Genomic DNA, 22,726 nt, shown 5'->3' with positions numbered 1-22,726 from the left:
AAATGAGAATATCATTATTATTTAAAATGTATAAATATGTAAATGGGGGAAACTTTCTTATTCAATTTTCGCTTGTTCGGCAGCCTCCCGCCGCGTCGAAGCCAATCGGATCGGAGACTTATCTTCGGCCCGATCGGGCAGGATCTCGGTCGGATGTTTCGGGGCGGTTGGCCGGCAAGACATTGGGCAGCGTGTGGACGCGCGTCCGTAACTAATGATACGGAGAAAATTGAGAGCGCAACCTCCTGCTGGTCCGCTGCCCGGCCGTGAGGGTGCATCAGATGCAACAATGTTTCCTTTTATTTTTTATCTCCCCCCCAAATGGATAAGATGGTGGAATAAGGTGGAGCATAATGGACATGATCAAGCTGAAATTCGGAGTCGATTAAGAAGTGGAAAAAAGGAAAAAGAATAACATAAAAAATGTTTCTGATGGCCAATAGGATGGGCATTTGGGAGGCAAAGTGAAGAAAGAATATTAGTCAACGAATCTTCCCGGTTGGACCAACTTTCTCCAACCCCAACCTTCATTGGAGGACTGAAGATAAAATATAGGGATTCGAAAAAGCAATGAATTGACAGAAGTGAGTAGGAAGGGAACAATTTACTTCGGTTTTTCCATTCCACCTTTTTCCAGTTTTTACTTTGTGTCAATTTATCGATGTCAGTATAAAGCTTGTTTTATACCTCTCCTTATATTGCTGAAAGAAGACTTGGTCGTAGGTATATCAATTAAACTTTTTCGTGAACATATTAATATTATCATTCGAAGTTCCAATCTTTATTTCAAACTCTACCTTAGAATTTCTTAGATGCGTTCTGAACTCTCTTTGCATTTCACCTCCAACAGACTGCCTATATTTCCTCCCATCGAATCTAAATGGTGATCGTAGCCCCAGCTAACGTATAATTTTGGTATCATTAATCAGACTCCCTCAAGCTGGAAGCTGGATACTGGCTGGCTGGAATCGAAGAGAAACATTAACCATCGCTCGAAGAGATTCGTTCGGGCGTTGAACACATTTCTAAATTCTTTCCTCTGCACCGTTCCCTCGAAGAGCCTAGGAAGTAGGGATTTCTTTTCATCCGCTACGTTTTTTTCAACGAACCTTCCATGCCATTGGCGATCGTGGTTGACTTTAAAATGTTGCGCCGATACGATCCCCACCCCTCCGGTGGAACATCGTCCCACGACAGACGCGAGCACGAAAATTAAGAAATGATGTAGTTGTTTTTATAAATTATCCATCCAGTTATTAACAACGTAATTGCGTTTTGTGTCGAGATTGTTTTATTTTTCAGCCCCGGCCAGCTGGCGACGGTCGTATGGAAAAAAAGGGCAGGCACTGTTAACATGGTTTCCCGGGATGGAAGTTAATAAATCAATTAAATTAGGTTCGATTCATCAAATCCCGCGCACGAGTGGTTGGAAAGGGAGCCTCTTGACCCCTGGTCGAAAAAGGATGTTGCCCATTTGGTTCTCGTAAGCGAAACGGGTACAATGGGTAATGAAAATGGAGCCTTTGATGGCTAGAAAAGCATTCATTTGCCACAAACATGAAATTGTAGAAAACATCTTGTATTTGTCTGAATAAAAAAACTCAACCGATTGGAAGTTTATTTGCCTTTATAGTCTTGTGGAGAAACAACGATGTTCGTGTACAAAGGGGCTTCATCCTGTGAGGAATTGTAACGATTTGGTAGCGTTATAGATGCCAAATTCTTTGTAATAAAAATCACCAAACCGAATGGTTATCATCATTATCGAGCTTTGATGAATAAATACCATGGAAGGTTATGAAATATACCCAAATGGCCTATCTTTCATTAAGACATGACAATGACTATAACATTGCACAGTCTCGTTATTCTTACACAAGCTAATTGCAAACACTTTCGACATGTTTCCATCGCTTTCAATCGTCACAAACCACTTGCACTAAAACATGATGGAACGAATAGAGTGTAAAGAGCTGCTAAACTATACTGCTAACACTAGCGGACCGTTACCTATTTAGGAGTAATTATTATTCAGTCACCATCGCATTCAGAAAACAGTAAACGTTGAATATATTCATAAACCAACAATAAAAAGGCCTTAGTGTTTCATAATTTTATCATCAATATACAGTTAGTAGAGTAAAGAACTAGAGTAGAAGCGGTAGTTGCCGACTGCGAAGCGAAACATATTAATTTCTTGGAAAATGGAAATCAAATTCCGTTTCTTTTCAATCGTGGCGTATCAATTTACTAAAACCAGTTGGAGCCGTTCTTCATTCGTGATCCTTCATAATGAGCGTCGTAGCAAAGACTGATTAGAATTTTATTTTGTCGTGTCCTTTTGATTTCTCCGCCAACGCGCTTGAATCAACGCACTACCTTCCGTTTTTTTGCTTTTGTTTGTTTATTAATGTGATATGAGTGACTAACTTTTATGAACCATCATAAAATTTATAACCGAATCGAAAAAGGTTCCACCGATTCACTGCACTGCCGATGGCGGAGGATAATCAGGATGGGTTCCGGGTGATGGAATGTTACCGATGGTAGATGAGTATCGTAAAATTGTGCAGCAAAAATAAGTATCACGAAAAAAGGGTAAATTCCGTTTGTGCCAAGCTCCACCGACAATATCAACCAAAAGCCCTAACAAGCGCGTTAGATGAAGAGAAAAAAAACGAAAAGCATTAAGAACGAATCATAAAAAATTTCCTAGGAAATAAAAAAACAACCTCCCTCAGCGGGGCGCATTCTGGTAAAACCGCGACACAACACGTTCTGCTAACTTGTTTTTTTTTCTATTCTTTCCCATCGACCCTTCCTTGTTGGATGAACACGTAACATAAAATATCAAAATGTGTTCTTTTCCAATTCCCATGGCAAACGCTGTCCGGAAAGGGGTTTCCACCGAAGCAAACAACAAACAGCTACACAGCGAATATCGACATTAAAAATTATGTCGTCCAACCGTGCTTCATTTCCAGAATCCATGCGAAAACAAAAAGAACACACCGAGCAAGAGCCCACGAATAAATATTATTTTTATATGCACCAATTCTGACGTCGAATGAAACCGCGGAAAAGGATCCCATAAGGGTTCGCGGTTTCGCGAAGATCACCGTGGGGACATCGTAATATACGTTAGCGAAAAGGGGAACAGACAAATGCAAGAGGCATCGAAAAAAAACACCATCGTTCATTCGTTTCGCTACCCACCTTTCGCTTTTCGCCACCAAATCCAAAAACGCGAGCCACCTCCAAGGAGCAAACGGGAAAAGAAAGAGGCAATAATAAAAGCCACTCGCCCGAAAGTGCTGCTTGACGGAACGAATAAAAATGGCCGCCAATTTCAAACGTGACAGGCTGCTCACCTGGCTGACTCCTGCCCCCGGGCAGAACCCCCCTGGTTCCCTCGCGGTTGATCATACGAACCGAAGTTCGCGAAAACCGCCGGACAATTCGGTGGCAGTTTTTCGAGCGATGGTGTTCCTTGATTTTTTTGGTTTTATCCTTTTTTCACCCGATTGCTCGCTGGTGTTGGTTTTCCTTCTTTTTGCTTTCTCGTTTCAGTCCGATATCAAATTCTCCGTTCGTAGGCACCGAGAGACGGTTTTATGTTGTTGGCTCGTCGGCTCGAACTTATTTTCATTCCGTAAAATTCTTTCCGACTTTTGATAGTACGAAAAATATCGAAACCCACCGACAGCGCGGGGTTCAGTTTCGTTTGAAAACCGTTTTAAATCTCCATAATCCATGAAATATTTATGCTACGCTGACGGTACATGGGGAAAAACAAGACCGCTGCCAATGTTGACGCTGACGAGACGGCGAGCACGATGATGAGGAGGTTGGCACGCTAAATTGAAATAAAAACGGGAACTAATGTGTTATTTTTGATAATCAGCCAACCCGCCGCCGGACCCGTCCGTCCGCGCGCCGAGTGAAAGAGAGGCGAATCATTTATCACGACTTTTGGTGGTGTTCGTTTTTTGTTTTGCGTTTTGAATGCCTGTTGCTTTGTTTTAGTCACGCGGCGTGATGAAGATGATCATTTTCCGAAAAGGTTGCATTCGTTTGGGAGGATATTTTTATTTTATTACGTTGTTTTGTTTTTTTTCCAAAACCCAACCGGGCCATCGTTGTTAGACCGTCGTGAACCTTGCCTTTTCCAGTGCACGGTGCGACGACTTTCATTAGATCTGAAACATCGGCATGCCTGTTAATAGCGAGGCTTTTTTCTTCTGACGACCCAGGTCTACGAAAAGCTAGTCTAGGGCCCGTCCCGAAAAAACAGAAGCCAAGCTGTGTGATGGGCTAGGAAATTTTGAATTTTAAATGAACGCAATTCGAGACGGGCTGCTACCGAGCGTGGTATCGGCATGGCGCGGAAAATAATGAGCCATCGATACTGGATTATGTTGGCCGATTGGTGGAGCCCATACGCGATTTATGACGAGGGACAATCGGTGAACTAAATTGGGGTTCGTGCATCACATTAGTTTCATATTTCAGCCGCGTTTGACATCCGTTTCGATCAGGTGAACTTTGGGTTGGAATTCGTGAGTAATACGCCAAGGTTCGTTGGCATGGGAAAGTTGTTGGGCACATTTGTTTCCAATGAGTCACTGGAAACATTTTCTCTAGTTTCTAGTTCTCAATTAAAACAAACAGCTCATAAGAAAACTGCCATACAACCCTAAAACGTAACATAATTTAGAGTGGATAAAAATTCTCTCAACCACTACCACTATAAGGGTTAATTACCTTACCTTAAATCAAGTTGGTCGCATGTTAACAATCGAGTTCTCAAATTAGCGCAATTTCTCATACCAGATTCGCATACCGACAAAGTGGCAATCGATTGCGTCCGTCATGTCATGCACCTTCAATCATCCTTTAGTTGGCCATTTAATTTTGAACCCTAAACGCAGCTCGTTGCCGTGACGATAAGCTAATGGTTTCTCGGGAAAGCTACCCCTTCCTTTCGGGGTGCGCTTCAAGTCCGCGTACATGTTTTAGTAATGAATAAATTACTTCACCAGCGAGCAGCAATTCCAGAACGATTGACCACGTTACGCAATTGCTTTTCGATGCATTTTCCATTCGAGTGGAATGAGACTTGTTGCATTTTTTATCAAATAGCAAGCAATTTTGTTGCAAAACCAGGAGAAACCAATTTGGAATGGCTACTATTTTCTAGCATTTTTCCAAGCGGTTGTTCTATTGAATTGCAAAATCGACGTCCGATGAGGCAATTTTATTGCATGCAATGACATACCCACCATCTAAAAGATCATGCAAATTTGAAGATTAGTTGGTTTCCTTTTTTTCCGCCACTCATCGTCGATGTTCGTGCAGCACAATATAAGTAATGTGTCAATTTTCTGCCTGCATAAACGTACGGTGCGTGCCAAACGGAATTAGTGAAATCCTGAAACAAACCTTCCAACTTTAACACTAGCAATCAAACGCCACCAAAAGGTACGTCCACGTACGATCAAACGTGTTCGAAACATCGTATGCTTTGAAAGCCTATGAATAAGAAAATCCAAAAAGCAGAAAACACACTCCCCAACATTACAATGGCGGCGCGGTGAAAGAACATCCTAGCGCACCTTTGTAGGAATAAAAAACACCCATTCCAGTGTTGTATTCTTCCAAGAAACAGAAATCATCCATAATGAGATAATTTAAAGTTTCCAAATTAACTCCCAACCCATTCGAGAGCCCGTGGCTGCACCGCGGGAATCCACTCGGGTCTTTCGCGTCGTTCTTATGATGATGCTCTGCTGGTTCGTTCTTATTATTCCGGTTTTTCTCCCAAACAGTCGGAAGGAGTGGCCCAACGCGACCCGATGCGGGATGAGGTACGCGGGCTGCGCACTACCACTACGGGGAGCCTGGTAAGCATGGAAGATGTCAGTGGCCCACAAAGGGGTGGAGGGATAAGGGATGGATACCTGAGGAAATTTTGATTATCAAGAAGGCTTAGAGCCAACGATGGCGTTGAACCTCTAGAATCGTCTGTTTTCGTTAGGTGGAGAAGAAAGGCCACTGGTGGGAGAGTGGGGGAACAATTTTAAGGCCCGAGACAAACGGCAAAAAAAAACATCTGAAACACCACATACAAAATGAGAAAAAGCTTGACTTCATCTGACCGCCCCGAAGATTGTCGGACCATAATGAGTTAGTTACACTTAACATGTTTTTCAGGCAACTCAACGGGAGGAAAAAATAGAAGCACCAGCCGGCAGGATGCGGCATTATGAGCGGGCGAGGTTGGAATCCAATCAAGAGCTACGCTCGTGAGGGTAAAGAGCATCGAATTTGGCGGTGGGCAGGAGGAGCGCACGAAAGAAACATCTCCTTTGGGTTATTTCGGGACTCGGTCGAGCTTTCATGGTGCGTTTTTAATGATCGTCGTATTTGTCTTCCATTTTTGGAGATTATAAATGAGTTGCAGCTGGATTGGATTGTTTACATCGTTGTTCAAGTTGATTTTTTAACTAACAATAACTCTTGAAAAATCTTAAAGAGTTTGTAGTGGGCACCAAAGTCATAGCAATTATTACTTTTACAATTATAAAAAGCTTTGCATGAAAAATACAGTATGTTTCCATACACCATCAAACTAAAAGATTTTTTATCTGAAATATATTGTAGAACAAGTCACTACAGGTTTTCTTCAAAGCGACTAATAATTGGGCTTTAAATGTTTGTTCGTTATCTCTATTAGATACAGCCTTCTCATTACGCGGATTCTAAATGCACTGAAAACATGTTGCATGCTCCATAAAGTTAAATCCAAGATTTTCCCTACATGTTTAGTCAATTTTCCCTAACCATAACGAGCACGATCGGGTAATGTTTTGTGAGTACATTACATTTTTCTTAATAGGTACTGAGCAATCATCGTACCCTTTAATTCGCCCGGTGCATTACGGGAACTGATGGAAGACAAAAATAAATGATCCGCTGTGAGCGTTTCGCATGTGCGTTTCCGTCGATTCGTGAACCGAAACGCTGGGAAAATATTTACCTTAATGAAACGCGAGACGAAAAAAAAGGAAACAATAAAGATTGCATGTGTGGTTTATCAACACCCTCTAATGCAGTTTCGGTTCCCTTCATGAAGGGTATATAAATCAGGCATTCAATTAGGAAGGCACACCCACTTATTGCGTGCGCTTGAAAGAAAGGAATACTACACAGACCGGAGGAGATGAGGCGCAAAAGCACCCTTAAAAGAGTACATCGATGCACGAGCTCATTAACGATGCTAATGAAATTGTGAAAATGATGCACATTAATCCCGCCGACGGTCGCCTAATGGTGGGCTCGAGGTGATGGAGCAGCCATTTGTGGCTAATCGTTGGTCTAAATCGTGACTAGTGCGAGTACCATTCGATGATGACGTTCTGCCCGAGGGGTAAACACCACGTAAACAGTCCAGCAAGTAGAGTGAAAAACAACATGCACAACATATGTGCAACAGACGCATCACGGTGCTAGGAAAAGCTTCTGCTCCAGAAAACAGTTTTTCTTCCAGAAAAAATATAAATCGCCAGTAAACAACGGAAACGTTTCGCCAAGCCCTCATTTGCATTCTAATGTGTTGACGATGGAAGGCACCGATTTTCTTTCGCATTGCTACGTCTGCGGCTCCGATTGGGGTTTTCTTCATTACTGCAGAAATGCATTTTCACCATGAACCACGAGGTGACCGAGAGCGTTTATGCAACGGCCCACCCGAGAGTCGCAGTGTTTCACTTGTTAGGTTTGCCCATACCTTCATTTAGGAGCCCGCTAGAAACGAGCGCTCGCTGCTGATTACTCGCCAGGATGCTCATTTCCATTTCGCTACCGTCGTGTGCTGAATAATTGAGAAATTATGCACAATTTAAATGAATTTGTTCAGTAATTATTCACCGCCCCGGCGCTTGTAGCGGAAAGTGGCGGGAAAAATGCACTCGGACACTCGGACCATGCGTAACATGCAGCGTGCGATGGGATGCGATAAAAATGCACCTTCTGCTTTGCGCAAACCCTTCGACTGGGCGACGTCGCAACCGAGCCATCATGGGCAGTAAATTATGTTATCATTTTCGTAATCTTTTGTTGTTCCCTTTTTTTCTCGATAAATGACACCTACCAGAAGCATTTCGAAGCATACTGTGTTTATTCGGATGATGTTTTAGACACATACTGATTGCAAAAACTCATTCAAATAAATGCATTTTCATTGTAGTACAATGTTTCATATTACAGGTACAAAAATATATTTATTTGCACAGTTCTGGTTGACATGAGATGGTTATAAGATGCATTAAATATTTAATAGTTATCTTCAAACCTATGCAATATACAACAATTTATGTGCTTTTTCAAGAATAGCAGTTTTGTAAAGTGATTCAATACCTTAAAATGCTCAGTTTTCCACTTCGTTCAACTCGAACTTTAGTGGATTGGCTGGAACACTGATCAGCCGAGTCGTCATCTTGAGGTCCTCATAGTTCCAGCGCAGTTCAAACTGTCGAACGATTCGCGCCACAATGATTTCTATCTCCAGCATGGCCATTCGCTTGCCGATGCAACTTCTTGCTCCGAAGCCGAACGGAAGGAATATGAATGGATGTGAATCCTTTGCGCTGGGTACGCCTTCAGATCTTTCCGAGAGCCAGCGTTCCGGTAAGTAGGCTTCCGGCTGGGGGAAGTAAGTTTGATCCCGCTGCAGAATAGGAGCCAACATTGCCACATCAGTCTGAAAAAGATGAGGAGAATTTGTTGAAGATCTCCCTTAACAGTAGTCGTTACTCTTACTTACTCCCTTAGGGATCTGATATCCTTGAAGGACGAGATCTCGGGCGGTGGTTCGAATGTTCCCAATGGTTGGTTGGTACAGCCTTAACCCTTCCTTAATGCATGCCCTCAGATATGGAAGGTTGCGCATGTTTTCTCCCGTCAAAGGTGAATCTTTATGTGGTAGAATTGTCTTGAGTTCTGCACGCAATCGAGCCTGTCGCGTGGGGTCTTTCGCCAGGCAATACAAAACACCACTAACTGCTGATGATGTCTGAAAATGAAGTTCTATGAGCACGATCTTCTACCAAGGTTTTCCTTGTAATTTTTCATACCGTATCCACCCCAGCGGAAATTAAATCCAAAGACATCACAACTGCCACATTCTTGTTGACGTTTAGCAATTTTTCCAGAACACTTTGACCTCCCCCATCCGCTGTCGGATGTTTTTCGTACTTCACAATGGCTTCGTCGACTTTTGCCATAATCACACTAGATTGAGAGATAAAGGAACCGAAACGTAAGTGAAATGAACTTTTAAACAAGTCTTCCACTTACTTAGTAAAGTCATCGTTTAGCTTCATCAGCTTTTTGAAGGTAGCCGTTTTGTAAAACTTCCAAATTGAAGGCTCTATATCCAACCGGTAAGTGAGGTCGGCAATGTCCCGAACCATCTTGGAGGAAAAAATTGACAATTTTATGCAAGGAAACAGTCAAAGTTAGCTCAATCTTCAAACATACCGTAATGATGGCCTTAACCTCTTCCGCCGCCTCAGCTTTGAGCATTCCAAAGCGGGTGTTCAGCGCCAACACCCCCATCGTCTCGAGGGACCACCGATTGAGCCACTGGTCGAAATCATCGGGCAATTCATGTTTCACATCCCGCAGGTCGGCAATTCTGAGTCAAAGAATGGAGAATAGTTACTTTATAAAATTAATAGACTGGGTTAAAATTCGTCGGTTCTAACAGCGTCATAAATTCCCGAGCGACTTCGTCCATCTGGTCCACATAGAGTTGTATGGTTTTCGGGTTCATCATTACGGGGTTCAACATCGTTCGCATCTTTTGCCACTCCTCACCTTGTCTGCAAGTACAACGAAAAGTATTATCTCTCGGAAATACTTATCACACAACCAACGAATAACTATTGCCTACACCGTAGTTAATCCTCCCCCTTTTCCAAAGATTTCCGGTCGCACTTTCTGCCGGTAGTACGCAATAGTGTCCAGCGTTCGGCGAAACGGCCACACACCCTCCGAGCGGTACAGTTTTTCGTAGTCCTCCGGACCGAAGCTCAAAATGACATCCGGCTTACCCAACATCTGGCGAGCTCGAATTAGATTGCCAAAGTCCTCACGCCATCGTTTGTGCATTTCCGTAATGCTAATGTCGGCGTAGCGACCTGTAGAGCAGAAAGTGTAACCGGTATGCTTGAAACAATGTCTAAATTTGACATGATTAGTGTCTATCACCTCCTTTTTTGAATCCTTTAATTAACTGCATTGTCGTTGGCGAGGGAATGGTATGATAAGGTTTAGCCGATTGCCATTCGAGATCGAATGCTTCATCAGACTGCGAGACTGCGTGCGTACTTTGAAGTCTTAAACAGACGCTTGAGTGGAATGGAATAGACTCCAACAGCGAACGATGTGTTATCAATCGCAAAGCCATTTTCCAACTTATTTTTAACTGCTACACACGCTTTCCCTACTTTAACAAGCCCTGTAGCGAACTTCTGAACTGTTTGCAACGAAATTCCAGAGACAAATGATTCGTGTTGCTCGAAATTACACAGACGTGTAAGAGGAACCAGTCTCAGAAGGTTCTTATCACCAGCAGCGCTTATCAGGAGGTCGTGGTGTTATCTGGCGCGGCACGAATGAATAACGCAATCGAAAAAAGCTAGATATCCACACATTGATTTCTTCCCTTTAAATAGCTGACATGACTTTCAGATTATTAGTTGGTGATATTTTTTGGTGTAGGCCAAGGACAGGTGATTCACATTCAAGATAACAGTTAGTGTGAAGATGTGTTATTCGTACATTTATGAACCATACAGAGGTTCTTTCGTCAGCTTGTTCGAAATTTTTTCTCATATTACGTTAGATACATTTACATATCTTATCGGGCTTTTCCGGATTTGGCCGAGTTTCGTTTCAAGGATGATAAGCAGTCTTATCGCCCATAATATACAGAACGTAATTAATGAAGTAAAAGTTGGGAATCATCCTTCAATTTTGACAATTTTGATCATGGCTTGAATACTCCATTGACGATCGGTTCTAGAAGCGAATTTAGAGTAAATTTTATGACATGCAGAATAAAAAGGAACTTTTGTATTTCAAATATCTCTTAGTAACTAAATATAACATATTTGTTCAATTATAAAAATCCCACATAAAAAACCAACACTTTAATGATCTACCTCCTTCAACTCGAAACGCAACGGATTCGCAGGAATATTGATCAGCGTAGCACGAGTTTTGAGGTCTTCGTAGTTCCACCGAGTCTCGTACTGTCGGACGAGGCGCGCAATAATCACCTCCATCTCCATCATGGCTAACCGTTTGCCGATGCAGCTTCTCGAGCCGAATCCGAACGGTAGGAAGATGAACGGATTGGTGTCTTTACCATTCGGAATGTCCGTATCGCGCTCGGTAAGCCAACGTTCAGGCAGGTAGTCCTGCGCACGTTTGAAGAACGTTTCATCGTGCTGTAGCACCATAGTTCCCATCGCAAAATCGGTCTGCGAATGAAAGAGTTAATAGTCAGAGATTTACTATAAATAACCTTATGCTTTTTTGACACTTACACCCATCGGAATGCGATAACCCTGAAGGACTAGGTTTCTTCCCGTTGCACGTAAATTGCCTGAAGTTGGCGGAAACAGGCGCAATCCTTCCTTAATGCAAGCCCTCAGATATGGCAGATTGCGCATATTCTCCGCCGTCAGGGGAGAGTCCTTCCGAGGCAGAATTGTACGAAGCTCATCGCGAAGCTTAGTCTGCTTGTCAGGATTCTTTGCTAGACAGTACAGAATACCCATCGATCCTGAGGAAGTCTGCAAAAGAAGTATCGTTCTGTTGACCAGTGAAATTGTAACACACAAAGATGTCGACCCAACAAACCGTGTCAACCCCTGCCATCAACATATCCAGGGCCATAATCACCGCCACGTGCTTGTTGATCTTCAACAGCTTCTCGAGGACACTTTGGTTACCCTCCGATGGTGGGTTGTTCTCAAATTTGACCACGGCATCCTCGATTTTGGCCATAATAGTACTATATTGGAAATAGGACACGGCTTGAAATAAACTTCATATGAACGATCTTTGCTTAAAACTACTCACTCTGTCAGTTCATCGAAAACTTTCATTAACTTATTGAAGGCTGGTGTTTTGTAGTACCTCCACATTGATGGAAGAACATCTACCTCGTATGCACCATCGAAAATAGCACGCACCAACTGTGACATATTGAAGATTTTATTAGTATGAACGAAGTAAGGAATCTATTATCTTTTACTTACAGCTAAAATTTTCTTCGCTTCTGCCGTTTGATCTTTCTTTAGAACTCCTAGCCTCGTGTCTAGGGCTAGTACTCCCATGGTTTCTAGCGCCCACCGGTTGATCCATTCGTCAAAATTCGCCGGCAACTCTTGCTTGGCGTCGCGTAAATTACTTACACTTGAATTAATTAAGTCACATTGATAAATTATTATTGAAATCCTTTTCGGCCCTTTTTGTAGTTACTTACATGGTCATAAACTCCCGTGCAACCTCATCCACCTGATCGACATACAGCTTGATCGTTTTCGGTTGCATCATGACTGGATTCACGATCGTCCGCATCTTCTGCCAGCTTTCACCTTGTCTGAAAACCGCCAACCCGAACGCTTTAGCAAAGCAACCCTTCACCCGATCCTTCGACCGATCGCTTCCTACTTACTCCGTCACCAGACCACCCAATTCACCAAACACTTCCGGGCGCACCTTCTGCCGGTAGTACGTCATCGAATCCAAGCCTCGCCGCATCGGCCACACACCCTCCGTACGGAACACTTTCTCAAAATCGTCCGGATTGAAGCTTAACAACATGTCCCGCCTGCCCATCATGCCTGGCATTTTAAATATCGGTCCATAGTCGTCCCGCATTCGCTTGTGCATCTCCAAAATGCTGATGTCGGCGTAACGGCCTTTAAAGAACGAAATTCCCGGGTGTGAATGATTTCGGACGAAACCCAATCCCTTCACCCAAGCGTCAACTTCAACTTGAACTCTAACCGTGAAGGTCGTCGTGCGATCATTAGAAACGTTTGTAAACACGCACGGTCAGTAGCGTCTACATAGCGACACACCCATACCAAACTACGCTCGTGTTGTTCAAACAACCGTACCACCAGCTGTTTTGTTGTCATTATTATAGAAGCGGCATCATCGCGGCAACCGCGAAAAAACAACTCCGCGGAACGGTTAGAACATGCGCTGGTGTGTGTGTGACTATGTCTCATCTGATCGATCTACGGAGCGCACGCCAAGCTGGTGCTTTTATGATTAGCAGGTGCCGTGACGTCAGGCAAAATACAACGGTTCATCAACAGCTCTTCCGTTGATGCCACCTCCAATCGCAATATCTTACCTCCCTTGGCGAAACCTCTGAATAGCTGCCACATATTTGGTCCGGGTATAGAGCTGTACGGTTTAGCCGACTCCCATTCCGAATCGATTCCATCGTCCGTGGAAACGCTGGCCGGTTGAGCCTGCACACTACGCCAACGTACGGACCAGGTGCTACCGCAAACCTTGGCCAAACTTTTCCTCAACACTACATTACTGGACAACATTTTAACTTCCTTCAGACGCCACTAGCGAATTTCAATTGCTCCGGACGAATGCTTCCGCAATACTGCTGGCAACGCGATCAGCAGAGGAGTTTTTCACTGGCCGAATTTGTCCGCTGAACAGTAACGAATACACTTGCCACACGGGGTTGCTTATCGCGACTGCCGAATATTGCGCAAATGCTCGACCGACTATATGTAAAGCTAAACTTGCCTGTCACTGTACGAGTAACATAGAGACACCAATGTTTACAATTCACACGATCTTCGCTCCCTCCTTTCGAGCAGTCGAGATGGATTTGATCTTCGAAGCCAGCATGACCTTGATCGTATATGATCAAAACACCCTGACTTATGCGTGGCCACAAAGGAGGTATGAGAGTGTGAGTTATGTTTGTACGCTATCTTGGTAGCATCAATAAGCAGCGTCCGGTATCAGAGTGTATTGGAACGATAAGGGTCGCGGCAGTACAAAACGCAACTAACTGCAGAGGATGTCTGTAAATGAAGTTCTATGAGCACGATCTTTTACCAAGGGTATTCTAACAGTTTTTCATACCGAATCCACCCCAGGGGAAATCAAATCTAAAGACATCACAACTGCCACATTCTTGTTGGAGTTTAGTATTTTCCCAGAACATGCAATGTCCCGAATTATCTTGGAAGGAAAAATTGACCATGGCAAAGAAACAGCCAAAGCAAGCTCAATCTTTAAACATACCGTAATGATGGCCTTAACCTCTTCCGCCGCCTCAGCTTTACGCATTTCGTGCGTTCAGTTTCATTCAGTACCAACACCCCTATCGTCTCGAGCCACTGATCAAAATCATCGGGCAGTTCATGTTTCACATCCCTCAGATCGGCAATTCTGAGTTAAAGAATGGAGAGTAGTTACTTTAATAATCTAAATATTATTGTTTGGTGTAGGCCAAGGACAGGTGATTCACATTCAAGATAATAGTTAGCGTAGACAAGCAGTTGTGGTATATTTATGAACAATGCAGAAGCTCTTTCGTCAGCTTGTTTGAAACATTTTCACTTATTCCGCTACCTCCTTCAGCTCGAACTGCAACGGATTGGTGGCGACGTTAATCAGCGCCGTACGGAACTTCAGATCGTCGTAGTTCCAGCGCATATCAAACTGTCGCACCAATCGGGCCGTTATGATCTCCATCTCCATCATGGCCAACCGTTTGCCGATGCAGCTCCTGGAACCGAACCCGAACGGCAGGAAGATAAACGGACTGGCGTCCTTTCCACTGGGAACGTCTTCCGGCCGCTCCGTGAGCCACCGTTCGGGCAGATACTCCATAGATCGCTTGAAGTGTTGCTCGGTACGTTGCATAAGTGCGGTTCCCATAGCAATGTCCGTCTATAAACAAAAAAAGGTTAGTTAGAAATAGAAATGGACTCAAGTGGTCAACGAATACTTACATCCTTTGGAATTTGATATCCTTGGATCACGATGTCACGTCCTGTTGCGCGCATGTTACCGGCTATAGGTTGGTACAGCCTCAAACCCTCCTTAATGCATGCCCTCAGGTATGGCAGGTTTCGCATGTTCTCCGGTGTCAGTGGCGAGTTCTTTTTCGGCATGATGGTACGCAGCTCCTCACGCAGCTTCGTCTGTTTCTCCGGATTCTTGGCTAGACAGTACAATATTCCCACCGTGCCAGAAGAAGTCTACATAGCGTCCAGCTCAGATAAAAACTAGTTCAATTTCCTCTTGCTTCTCTATACGTACCGTGTCAATTCCAGCCATTAACATATCGAAAGACATTATCATTGCGACGTGTTTGTCAATTTTTAGCAACTTCTCCAGGACACTCTGGTTTTCAGCGTGCGATGGGCTGTTCTGGATTCTCGATGCGGCAACATCAATCTTGGCCATGATTACGCTAAGCAGAAGATGAAAAGACAAAAAAGATATAAGAAAAGGCATGAAACACATTACACGTAGCGTATAGTTACTTCGTAAGTTCGTCGAACACAGCCATCAGCTTCTTAAAGGTGGGTGTCTTGAAGTACTTCCATAACGATACCTCCACATCCAACTTGTAGGTCAAATCAAACACGTCACGCACCAACTAAAAAGAATTCCAGAATTTAAACCTATTTTCTCAGGGAGAATCAATTCTTTCCTTTTCAGTACCGCGATGATTTTTTTGGCTTCCTCAGATTGGTCCGTCTTGAGCGTCCCGAGCCTCGTATCCAATGCCAATACTCCCATAGTCTCCAACGCCCACCGATTTAGCCACTGATCAAAGTCCGCCGGAAGTTCGTTTTTGGAGTCTCTCAATTGGGAAACACTTAAACAAAAGTAACCACATTGTTAGAGACACTGTACGGGTGTAAAGCTAACTCTGTTCTCTTACATGTTCATAAACTCCCGAGCAACCTCATCCACCTGATCGACGTACAGTTTAATCGTTTTCGGTTGCATCATCACGGGATTCACGATTGTCCGCATCTTTTGCCATTTCTCCCCGTGTCTAGGTGAGATAACAAAAAGAATATTGAAATAGACCACCAATAGCATCATGTCTCATCGACGTTGGACATACTCCGTCACCAGGCCTCCCATTTCACCGAAGACGTCCGGTCGCACCTTTTGCCGATAATACGTAAAACTGTCGAAACCACGCCGTATCGGCCAATGACCCTCGGTGCGGTAAACCTTCTCGATGTCCTCTGGTCTGTACGTCATAATAATATCATTTCGTCCGAACATACCCGCCACACGAATAAGGTCACCAAAGTCCTCACGCATACGCTGGTGAAGTTGAAGAAGACTAACGTCCGCATAACGTCCTGACGAAAGGGGAAGAAACGGTGTGATGATGTGAATATTTGACATACCACACATTTATCTAGTAATAGGGAATCGTAGAAGCTACCTCCTTTCTGAAAACCCTTTATAGCCTGTAGAAATGATGGTCCGGGAATTTCACCGTATGGTCTGGCCGTTTCCCACTCAGGATCTACGAATTCGCTGGCTCGCGAGTCAACATTTGGAGCTGCCTGAGAGACTAGGAGCCTCCTGGACACCAGCGATGGCTTAAGGGGTCCAGCAAATAGCATACTACTCCAGACTTGAGGTCGTACGAGAGCCATGATTTACTCCGCTAGGTTCACAATCCGTTCGCACTGGTGAAACGATAAGCTTACACTACATTCTACACCCGATCAAATTCATTGAAGCCCCGCTCAACATGTAGAAACATTTATCTTATCGAGGATTTTCCTTATTTGGCCGAGCTTCGTTTATCATGGATGATAAGCGGTCTTATCGTCGATGATACACAGAACCTCACCTAATAAGGTAAAAGTCATGAATCATCCCTCAATTTCGACAATTTTGATCATGGCTTGAATGCTCCATTGATAACTATCGGTTTCATACAGGAATTTACGGTAAACGGTAAACAGAATAAAAAGGAACTTTTGTATTTCAAACATCTCTTAATAACTAAATATAACATATTTGTTCGATAATAAAAATCCCACATAAAAAACCAACACTTTAATGATCTACCTCCTTCAACTCGAAACGCAACGGATTCGCAGGAATATTGATCAGCGTAGCACGAGTTTTGAAGTCTTCGTAGTTCCACCGAGTCTCGTACTGTCTGATGAGGCGCGCTGTAATCACCTCCATCTCCATCATGGCCAACCGTCTGCCGATGCAGCTTCTCGAGCCGAATCCAAACGGTAGGAAGATAAACGGATTGGTGTCTTTACCACTCGGAATGTCCCCATCGCGCTCCGTGAGCCAACGTTCAGGCAAGTAGTCCTGCGCACGTTTGAAGAACGTTTCATCGTGCTGTAGCACCAAAGATCCCATAGCAAAATCGGTCTGTGGAATGGAGCGAGTTATATAACAGTCAAAGATTTGGTAAAAATAATCTTAGGGGTTTTTGACACTTACACCCATCGGAATGCGATAACCCTGAAGAACTAGGTTTTTTCCCGTCGCACGTAAATTGCCTGAAGTTGGCGGAAACAGGCGCAACCCTTCCTTAATGCAAGCCCTCAGATATGGCAGATTGCGCATATTCTCCGCCGTCAGGGGAGAGTCCTTCCGAGGCAGAATTGTACGAAGCTCATCGCGAAGCTTAGTCTGCTTGTCAGGATTCTTTGCTAGACAGTACAGAATACCCATCGATCCTGAGGAAGTCTGCAAAAGAAGTATCGTTCTGTTGACCAGTGAAATTGTAACACACAAAGATGTCGACCCAACAAACCGTGTCAACCCCTGCCATCAACATATCCAGGGCCATAATCACCGCCACGTGCTTGTTGATCTTCAACAGCTTCTCGAGGACACTTTGGTTACCCTCCGATGGTGGGTTGTTCTCAAATTTGACCACGGCATCCTCGATTTTGGCCATAATAGTACTGTATTGGAAATAGGACACGGCTTGAAATAAACTTCTTATGAACGATCTTTGGTTAAAACTACTCACTCCGTCAGGTCATCGGAAACTTTCATCAACTTATTGAAGGCTGGTGTTTTGTAGTATTTCCACATTGATGGAAGAACATCTACCTCGTACATTAGATCGAAAATAGCACGCACCAACTGTGTCATAATGGATGTTTTGTAAGTAGAGAAGAAATATCGAATCTATCATCTTTTACTTACAGCTAAAATTTTCTTCGCTTCTGCCGTTTGATCTTTCTTTAGAACTCCTAGCCTCGTGTCTAGAGCTAGTACTCCCATGGTTTCCAGCGCCCACCGGTTGATCCATTCGTCAAAATTCGCCGGCAACTCTTGCTTGGCGTCGCGTAAATTACTTACACTTGAATTAATTAAGTCACATTGATAAATTATTATTGAATCTTTTTCGGCCCTTTTTGTAGTTGCTTACATGGTCATAAACTCCCGTGCAACCTCATCCACCTGATCGACATACAGCTTGATCGTTTTCGGTTGCATCATGACTGGATTCACGATCGTCCGCATCTTCTGCCAGCTTTCACCTTGTCTGAAAACCGCCAAACCGAACGCCTTAGCAAAGCAACCCTTCACCCGATCCTTCGACCGATCGCTTCCTACTTACTCCGACACCAGACCACCCAATTCACCAAACACTTCCGGGCGCACCTTCTGCCGGTAGTACGTCATCGAATCCAAGCCTCGCCGTTTCGGCCACACACCCTCCGTACGGAACACTTTCTCAAAATCGTCCGGATTGAAGCTCATTACTATGTCCCGCCTGCCCATCATGCCTGGCATTTTAAATATCGGTCCATAGTCGTCCCGCATTCGCTTGTGTATCTCCACAAGGCTCATATCGGCGTAACGGCCTTTAAAGAACGAAATTCTCGGGTGTGAATGATGTCGGACGAAAACCAATCCCTTCACCCAAGCGTCAACTTCAACTTGAACTCTAACCGTGAAGGTCGTCGTGCGATCATTAGAAACGTTTGTAAACACGCACGGTCAGTAGCGTCTACATAGCGACACACCCATACCAAACTACGCTCGTGTTGTTCAAACAACCGTACCACCAGCTGTTTTGTTGTCATTATTATAGAAGCGGCATCATCGCGGCAACCGCGAAAAAACAACTCCGCGGAACGGTTAGAACATGCGCTGGTGTGTGTGTCTCATCTGATGTGACTATGTCTCATCTGATCGATCTACGGAGCGCACGTCAAGCTGGTGCTTTTGTGATTAGCAGGTGCCGTGACGTCAGGCTGAAAACAAAGGTTCATCTATGGCCCTTCCGTTGATGCCATCTCCAATCGCAATATCTTACCTCCCTTGGCGAAACCTCTGAATAGCTGCCACATATTTGGTCCGGGTATAGAGCTGTACGGTTTAGCCGACTCCCATTCCGAATCGATTCCATCGTCCGTCGAAACGCTGGCCGGTTGAGCCTGCACACTACGCCAACGTACGGACCAGGTGCTACCGCAAACCTTGGCCAAACTTTTCCTCAACACTACATTACTGGATAACATTTTAACTTCCCTCAGACGCCACTAGCGAATTTCAATTGCTCCGGACGAATGCTTCCGCAATACTGCTGGCAACGCGATCAGCAGAGGAGTTTTTCACTGGCCGAATTTGTCCGCTGAACAGTAACGAATACACTTGCCACACGGGGATGCTTATCGCGACTGCCGAATATTGCGCAAATGCTCGACCGACTATATGTAAAGCTAAACTTGCCTGTCACTGTACGAGTAACATAGAGACGAAAATGTTTACAATCCACACCGTCCCCTCCTCTCGTACAAACAGTGGAGATGGACTTGATCTTCGAAGCCAGCATGACCTTGATCGGTGTACGCCGAACTCTTTTAAATTTTCGGTAACGCCAAAACACCCTGACTTATGCGTGGCCACAAAGGAGGTATGAGAGTGTGAGTTATGTTTGTTCGCTATCTTGGTAGCATCAATAAGCAGCGTCCGGTATTAGAGTGTGTTGGAACGATAAGGGTCGCGCTGGTAGAAGCCGCATGAGATAGGTGTTAGATACGTCCCAGCCATGACTGGCAAATATCGCGTCAATTGCCGCTGATTACCATGCCCATATTTGTTCACAATACGCCTTCACTGAAAGGTTTGTTTACATTTTTTTATCTCCGCGAAAAAAAGGTATCTTTTTATACTTTTTGTACTCTTCACACTCTTATCTTTTTTTTAATAGATTACGTTTCATTCGCCAATTTCTTCTTCTTCTTGGCGTAACGACCTCTTGGTCATGTCTGCCCGTTAAGGGCTTACGAGACTTGTTTCCCTGTTGTACGTGGATTCGCCAATTTACATGTTCTGACTTACAATAGTTCAAGAATCGTTTACTTCCTTCATTTCAAACTTTAAATCATTCGCCGGTATGTTCACTATCGTAGCCTTGTACTTCAACTCTCCGTGATTCCAGCGGATATCGTACTTCCGGATGATCCTCGATACCAGTATCTCCATCTCCATCATGGCCAACCGTCGGCCGATGCATGTGCGCGCTCCGAATCCAAACGGCATGTACACGAATGGATGCGCCTCCTTAGCACTGGGACAACCGGTCGACGCAGTGTCCGCCCCGGCAAGCCAACGTTCCGGGACGAAATCGGTTGGCCTGGTGAACTGACCTTCCTGGCGCTGGAGTACCAACTGACCCATTCCGACCAGGATCTATGATGACAATGAAGCGAAAATGTGTTGACTGTTGTTTGAGATTAAGCAAAACGTGATCCTACCCCTTTGGGAATGCGATAGCCCTGTAGGACAAGGTTCTTTCCCGTGCACCGACCATTCCCAGATGTTGGCGGATATAGTCTGAGTCCTTCCTTTATGCACGCCCGCAGGTACGGCATGTTCTTCATGTTATCCGGCGTCAGGTGGGATTCTTTGGTTGGAAGGATTTTTCTGAGTTCCGCTCGAAGTTTCTCCTGCTTGTCCGGGTTGCGCGCGAGACAGTAAAGTACTCCTGTCGAGCCGGATGATGTCTATGAACAGAATCACAATGTAAGCTGATCGGTAACAAACTTTTACTATCCACATATACCGTGTCTACACCAGCAAAGAGACTGTCCAGTGACATTACGAATGCAGCTTCCCGGTCCACCTTGAGAAGCTTCTCCAGAATGCTCAAGCTGTCAGAGTCAGCGCTCGGGTTCTTCTCCATCCTCTGCACAGCAGCATCGATCTTGCCTGAGATTAAACTTAAGAGACCATTATCGTTGCATTGCCAAAAGTCAATCTGTGATACCTGAATATACTTACTAGTATAATTCATCCAACGTCCGAATCAACTTATAGAAACCGGGTGTTTTAATCTTTCGCCAAATGTTTGGTAGAATATCCAACTGGTAGAACAGAGTCACCGCATCTTTAGTAAGCTGTTGAGGTTGTGATCTATATTAAAAATGGCTCTTCTTGCTTCGATCTAGTGGAATACCTACACTGATCAGCTTGCTGACCTCTGGCGTTTGTTGCTTGTTCAGTACTCCGAGTCGGGTGTCCAACACCAGCACACCCATCGTCTCCAAAGCCCAACGGTTTAGCCATTCGTTGAAGTCGGCCGGTAATTCGTGTTTGTCGTCACGCAGATCATTGATACTGAAAAAAAAGTATTGGTACTGAAAAAGAGCAGAATACGAAAACCATCTCGTGACCTTACATGCTCATAAACTCCCGCGCCACTTCGTCCACCTTTTCGATGTACAGCTTGATGATCTTTGGCTGCAGCATGATCGGATTGACGATCGTGCGCATCTTGTGCCAGTCTTCACCCTGTCTATGACAAGTAGAAAAAGCTATACATCTGTGCATCAATAGACCCACCAGTAGAGTACTTACTCTGCCAGAAGCCCTCCGTAGCCCTTGAACAACTCTGGGCGCACATTTTTCCGGTAGTACACGAACGCGTCCATCCCGGTGCGCCGTGGCCAAACACCTTCCGAGCGGAACACCTTCTCGAAGTCTCCCGGATTGAAGGTCAGAACGATATCTTCCCTACCGAACTGTCCCTTCATCCGTATGATCGATCCGTACAACTCGCGCATCCGTAGATTGATATCTTGCAGCGTAGCATTTTTGTACTTTCCTGGAACGTGTTGAAAAAAGAGTATTAAAAACTTGCTCCTACAGTAACCGTGTGTGTTCGTTCGCACACTTACCAAATGGTCCGAATTCTTTTAAGAACCCAAACAACGAAGGCGTTGGAATGCTCTCGTACGGTAGGGCGTTGTCCCATTCCGGATCTTGCTCGGTGGCGTCACTTGCCGTGACCGGCTGAGACTGTGCACTACGCCAGCGCACGGTACAACCTCCCTCGGCCAGTGGATACGCGGCACCGGGCCGGAAGCGGAGCAAGCTGGTGGTTAATTTTAGCATCGTCGGACATACGTTCGCACCGGCGATGATTACTTTGAACACTGTGCCGAGTCGGTGAGCCAGGGTTGTTATGTTAGAAATTTCAATCGCCGGATTGTGGTGGTCGTGTCATCGTCCCGCGATGCTGTAGTCGTGCAAGGGCGGCAACTGTTAGTTGATTCTTTTTTTTTGCATTACTCGAAATATTAATCTCAATCCGCGCCAGTGCGCCTTCACTCGTGTGCGTTTATCTAAT

General features: G+C 44.5%; 2 protein-coding genes across 2 annotated transcripts; both read right to left on the bottom strand.

Annotated features, from left to right (window-relative positions):
* Nucleotides 1–3,422: 3,422 nt before the first annotated feature.
* On the bottom strand, nt 3,423–19,613 carry LOC131264062 (uncharacterized). Its single transcript, XM_058266351.1, has 31 exons — nt 19,409–19,613; nt 18,707–18,953; nt 18,515–18,631; nt 18,289–18,445; nt 18,110–18,225; nt 17,888–18,041; nt 17,572–17,820; nt 17,179–17,499; nt 16,208–16,416; nt 16,019–16,135; nt 15,796–15,952; nt 15,615–15,730; nt 15,388–15,541; nt 15,078–15,326; nt 14,695–15,015; nt 13,442–13,667; nt 12,752–12,998; nt 12,560–12,676; nt 12,333–12,489; nt 12,154–12,269; nt 11,932–12,085; nt 11,616–11,864; nt 11,229–11,549; nt 10,273–10,297; nt 9,956–10,202; nt 9,541–9,697; nt 9,358–9,473; nt 9,135–9,291; nt 8,825–9,073; nt 8,457–8,761; nt 3,423–3,510 (listed from the first exon to the last, which is right to left on the bottom strand). Exons 1-31 carry the CDS (start codon nt 19,611–19,613, stop codon nt 3,423–3,425), a joined length of 5,820 nt encoding a protein of 1,939 aa, XP_058122334.1.
* Nucleotides 19,614–20,139: 526 nt separating this feature from the next.
* LOC131264061 (cytochrome P450 CYP12A2-like) lies at nt 20,140–22,491 on the bottom strand. The gene is made up of 8 exons (XM_058266350.1): nt 22,275–22,491; nt 21,955–22,201; nt 21,776–21,892; nt 21,558–21,714; nt 21,379–21,494; nt 21,161–21,317; nt 20,853–21,101; nt 20,140–20,787 (listed from the first exon to the last, which is right to left on the bottom strand). The coding sequence occupies exons 1-8, from the start codon at nt 22,489–22,491 to the stop codon at nt 20,443–20,445; spliced, it is 1,605 nt and encodes a 534-aa protein (XP_058122333.1). The 3' UTR covers nt 20,140–20,442.
* Between the last annotated feature and the right edge of the window lie 235 nt (nt 22,492–22,726).

The sequence above is a fragment of the Anopheles coustani genome, chromosome 2 (genome assembly GCF_943734705.1).
Source record: "Anopheles coustani chromosome 2, idAnoCousDA_361_x.2, whole genome shotgun sequence".
NCBI classification, from domain to species: Eukaryota; Metazoa; Arthropoda; class Insecta; order Diptera; family Culicidae; genus Anopheles; species Anopheles coustani.
This window is presented reverse-complemented; position numbering and strand designations above follow the sequence as displayed.

Coding starts and splice junctions, on each gene's coding strand:
- LOC131264062 (XM_058266351.1), bottom strand. CDS start 19,613: ATGTTATCCAGTAATGTAGTGTTGAGGAAAAGTTTGGCCAAGGTTTGC. Junction 17,821..17,887: donor TGATGGCAGGGGTTGACACG/GTTTGTTGGGTC, acceptor CTTCTTTTGCAG/ACTTCCTCAGGATCGATGGG. Junction 10,203..10,272: donor TAAAGGATTCAAAAAAGGAG/GTGATAGACACT, acceptor TCTGCTCTACAG/GTCGCTACGCCGACATTAGC.
- LOC131264061 (XM_058266350.1), bottom strand. CDS start 22,491: ATGCTAAAATTAACCACCAGCTTGCTCCGCTTCCGGCCCGGTGCCGCG. Junction 21,893..21,954: donor TACGGAGGGCTTCTGGCAGA/GTAAGTACTCTA, acceptor TACTTGTCATAG/ACAGGGTGAAGACTGGCACA. Junction 21,318..21,378: donor ACGTTGGATGAATTATACTA/GTAAGTATATTC, acceptor TGGTCTCTTAAG/TTTAATCTCAGGCAAGATCG.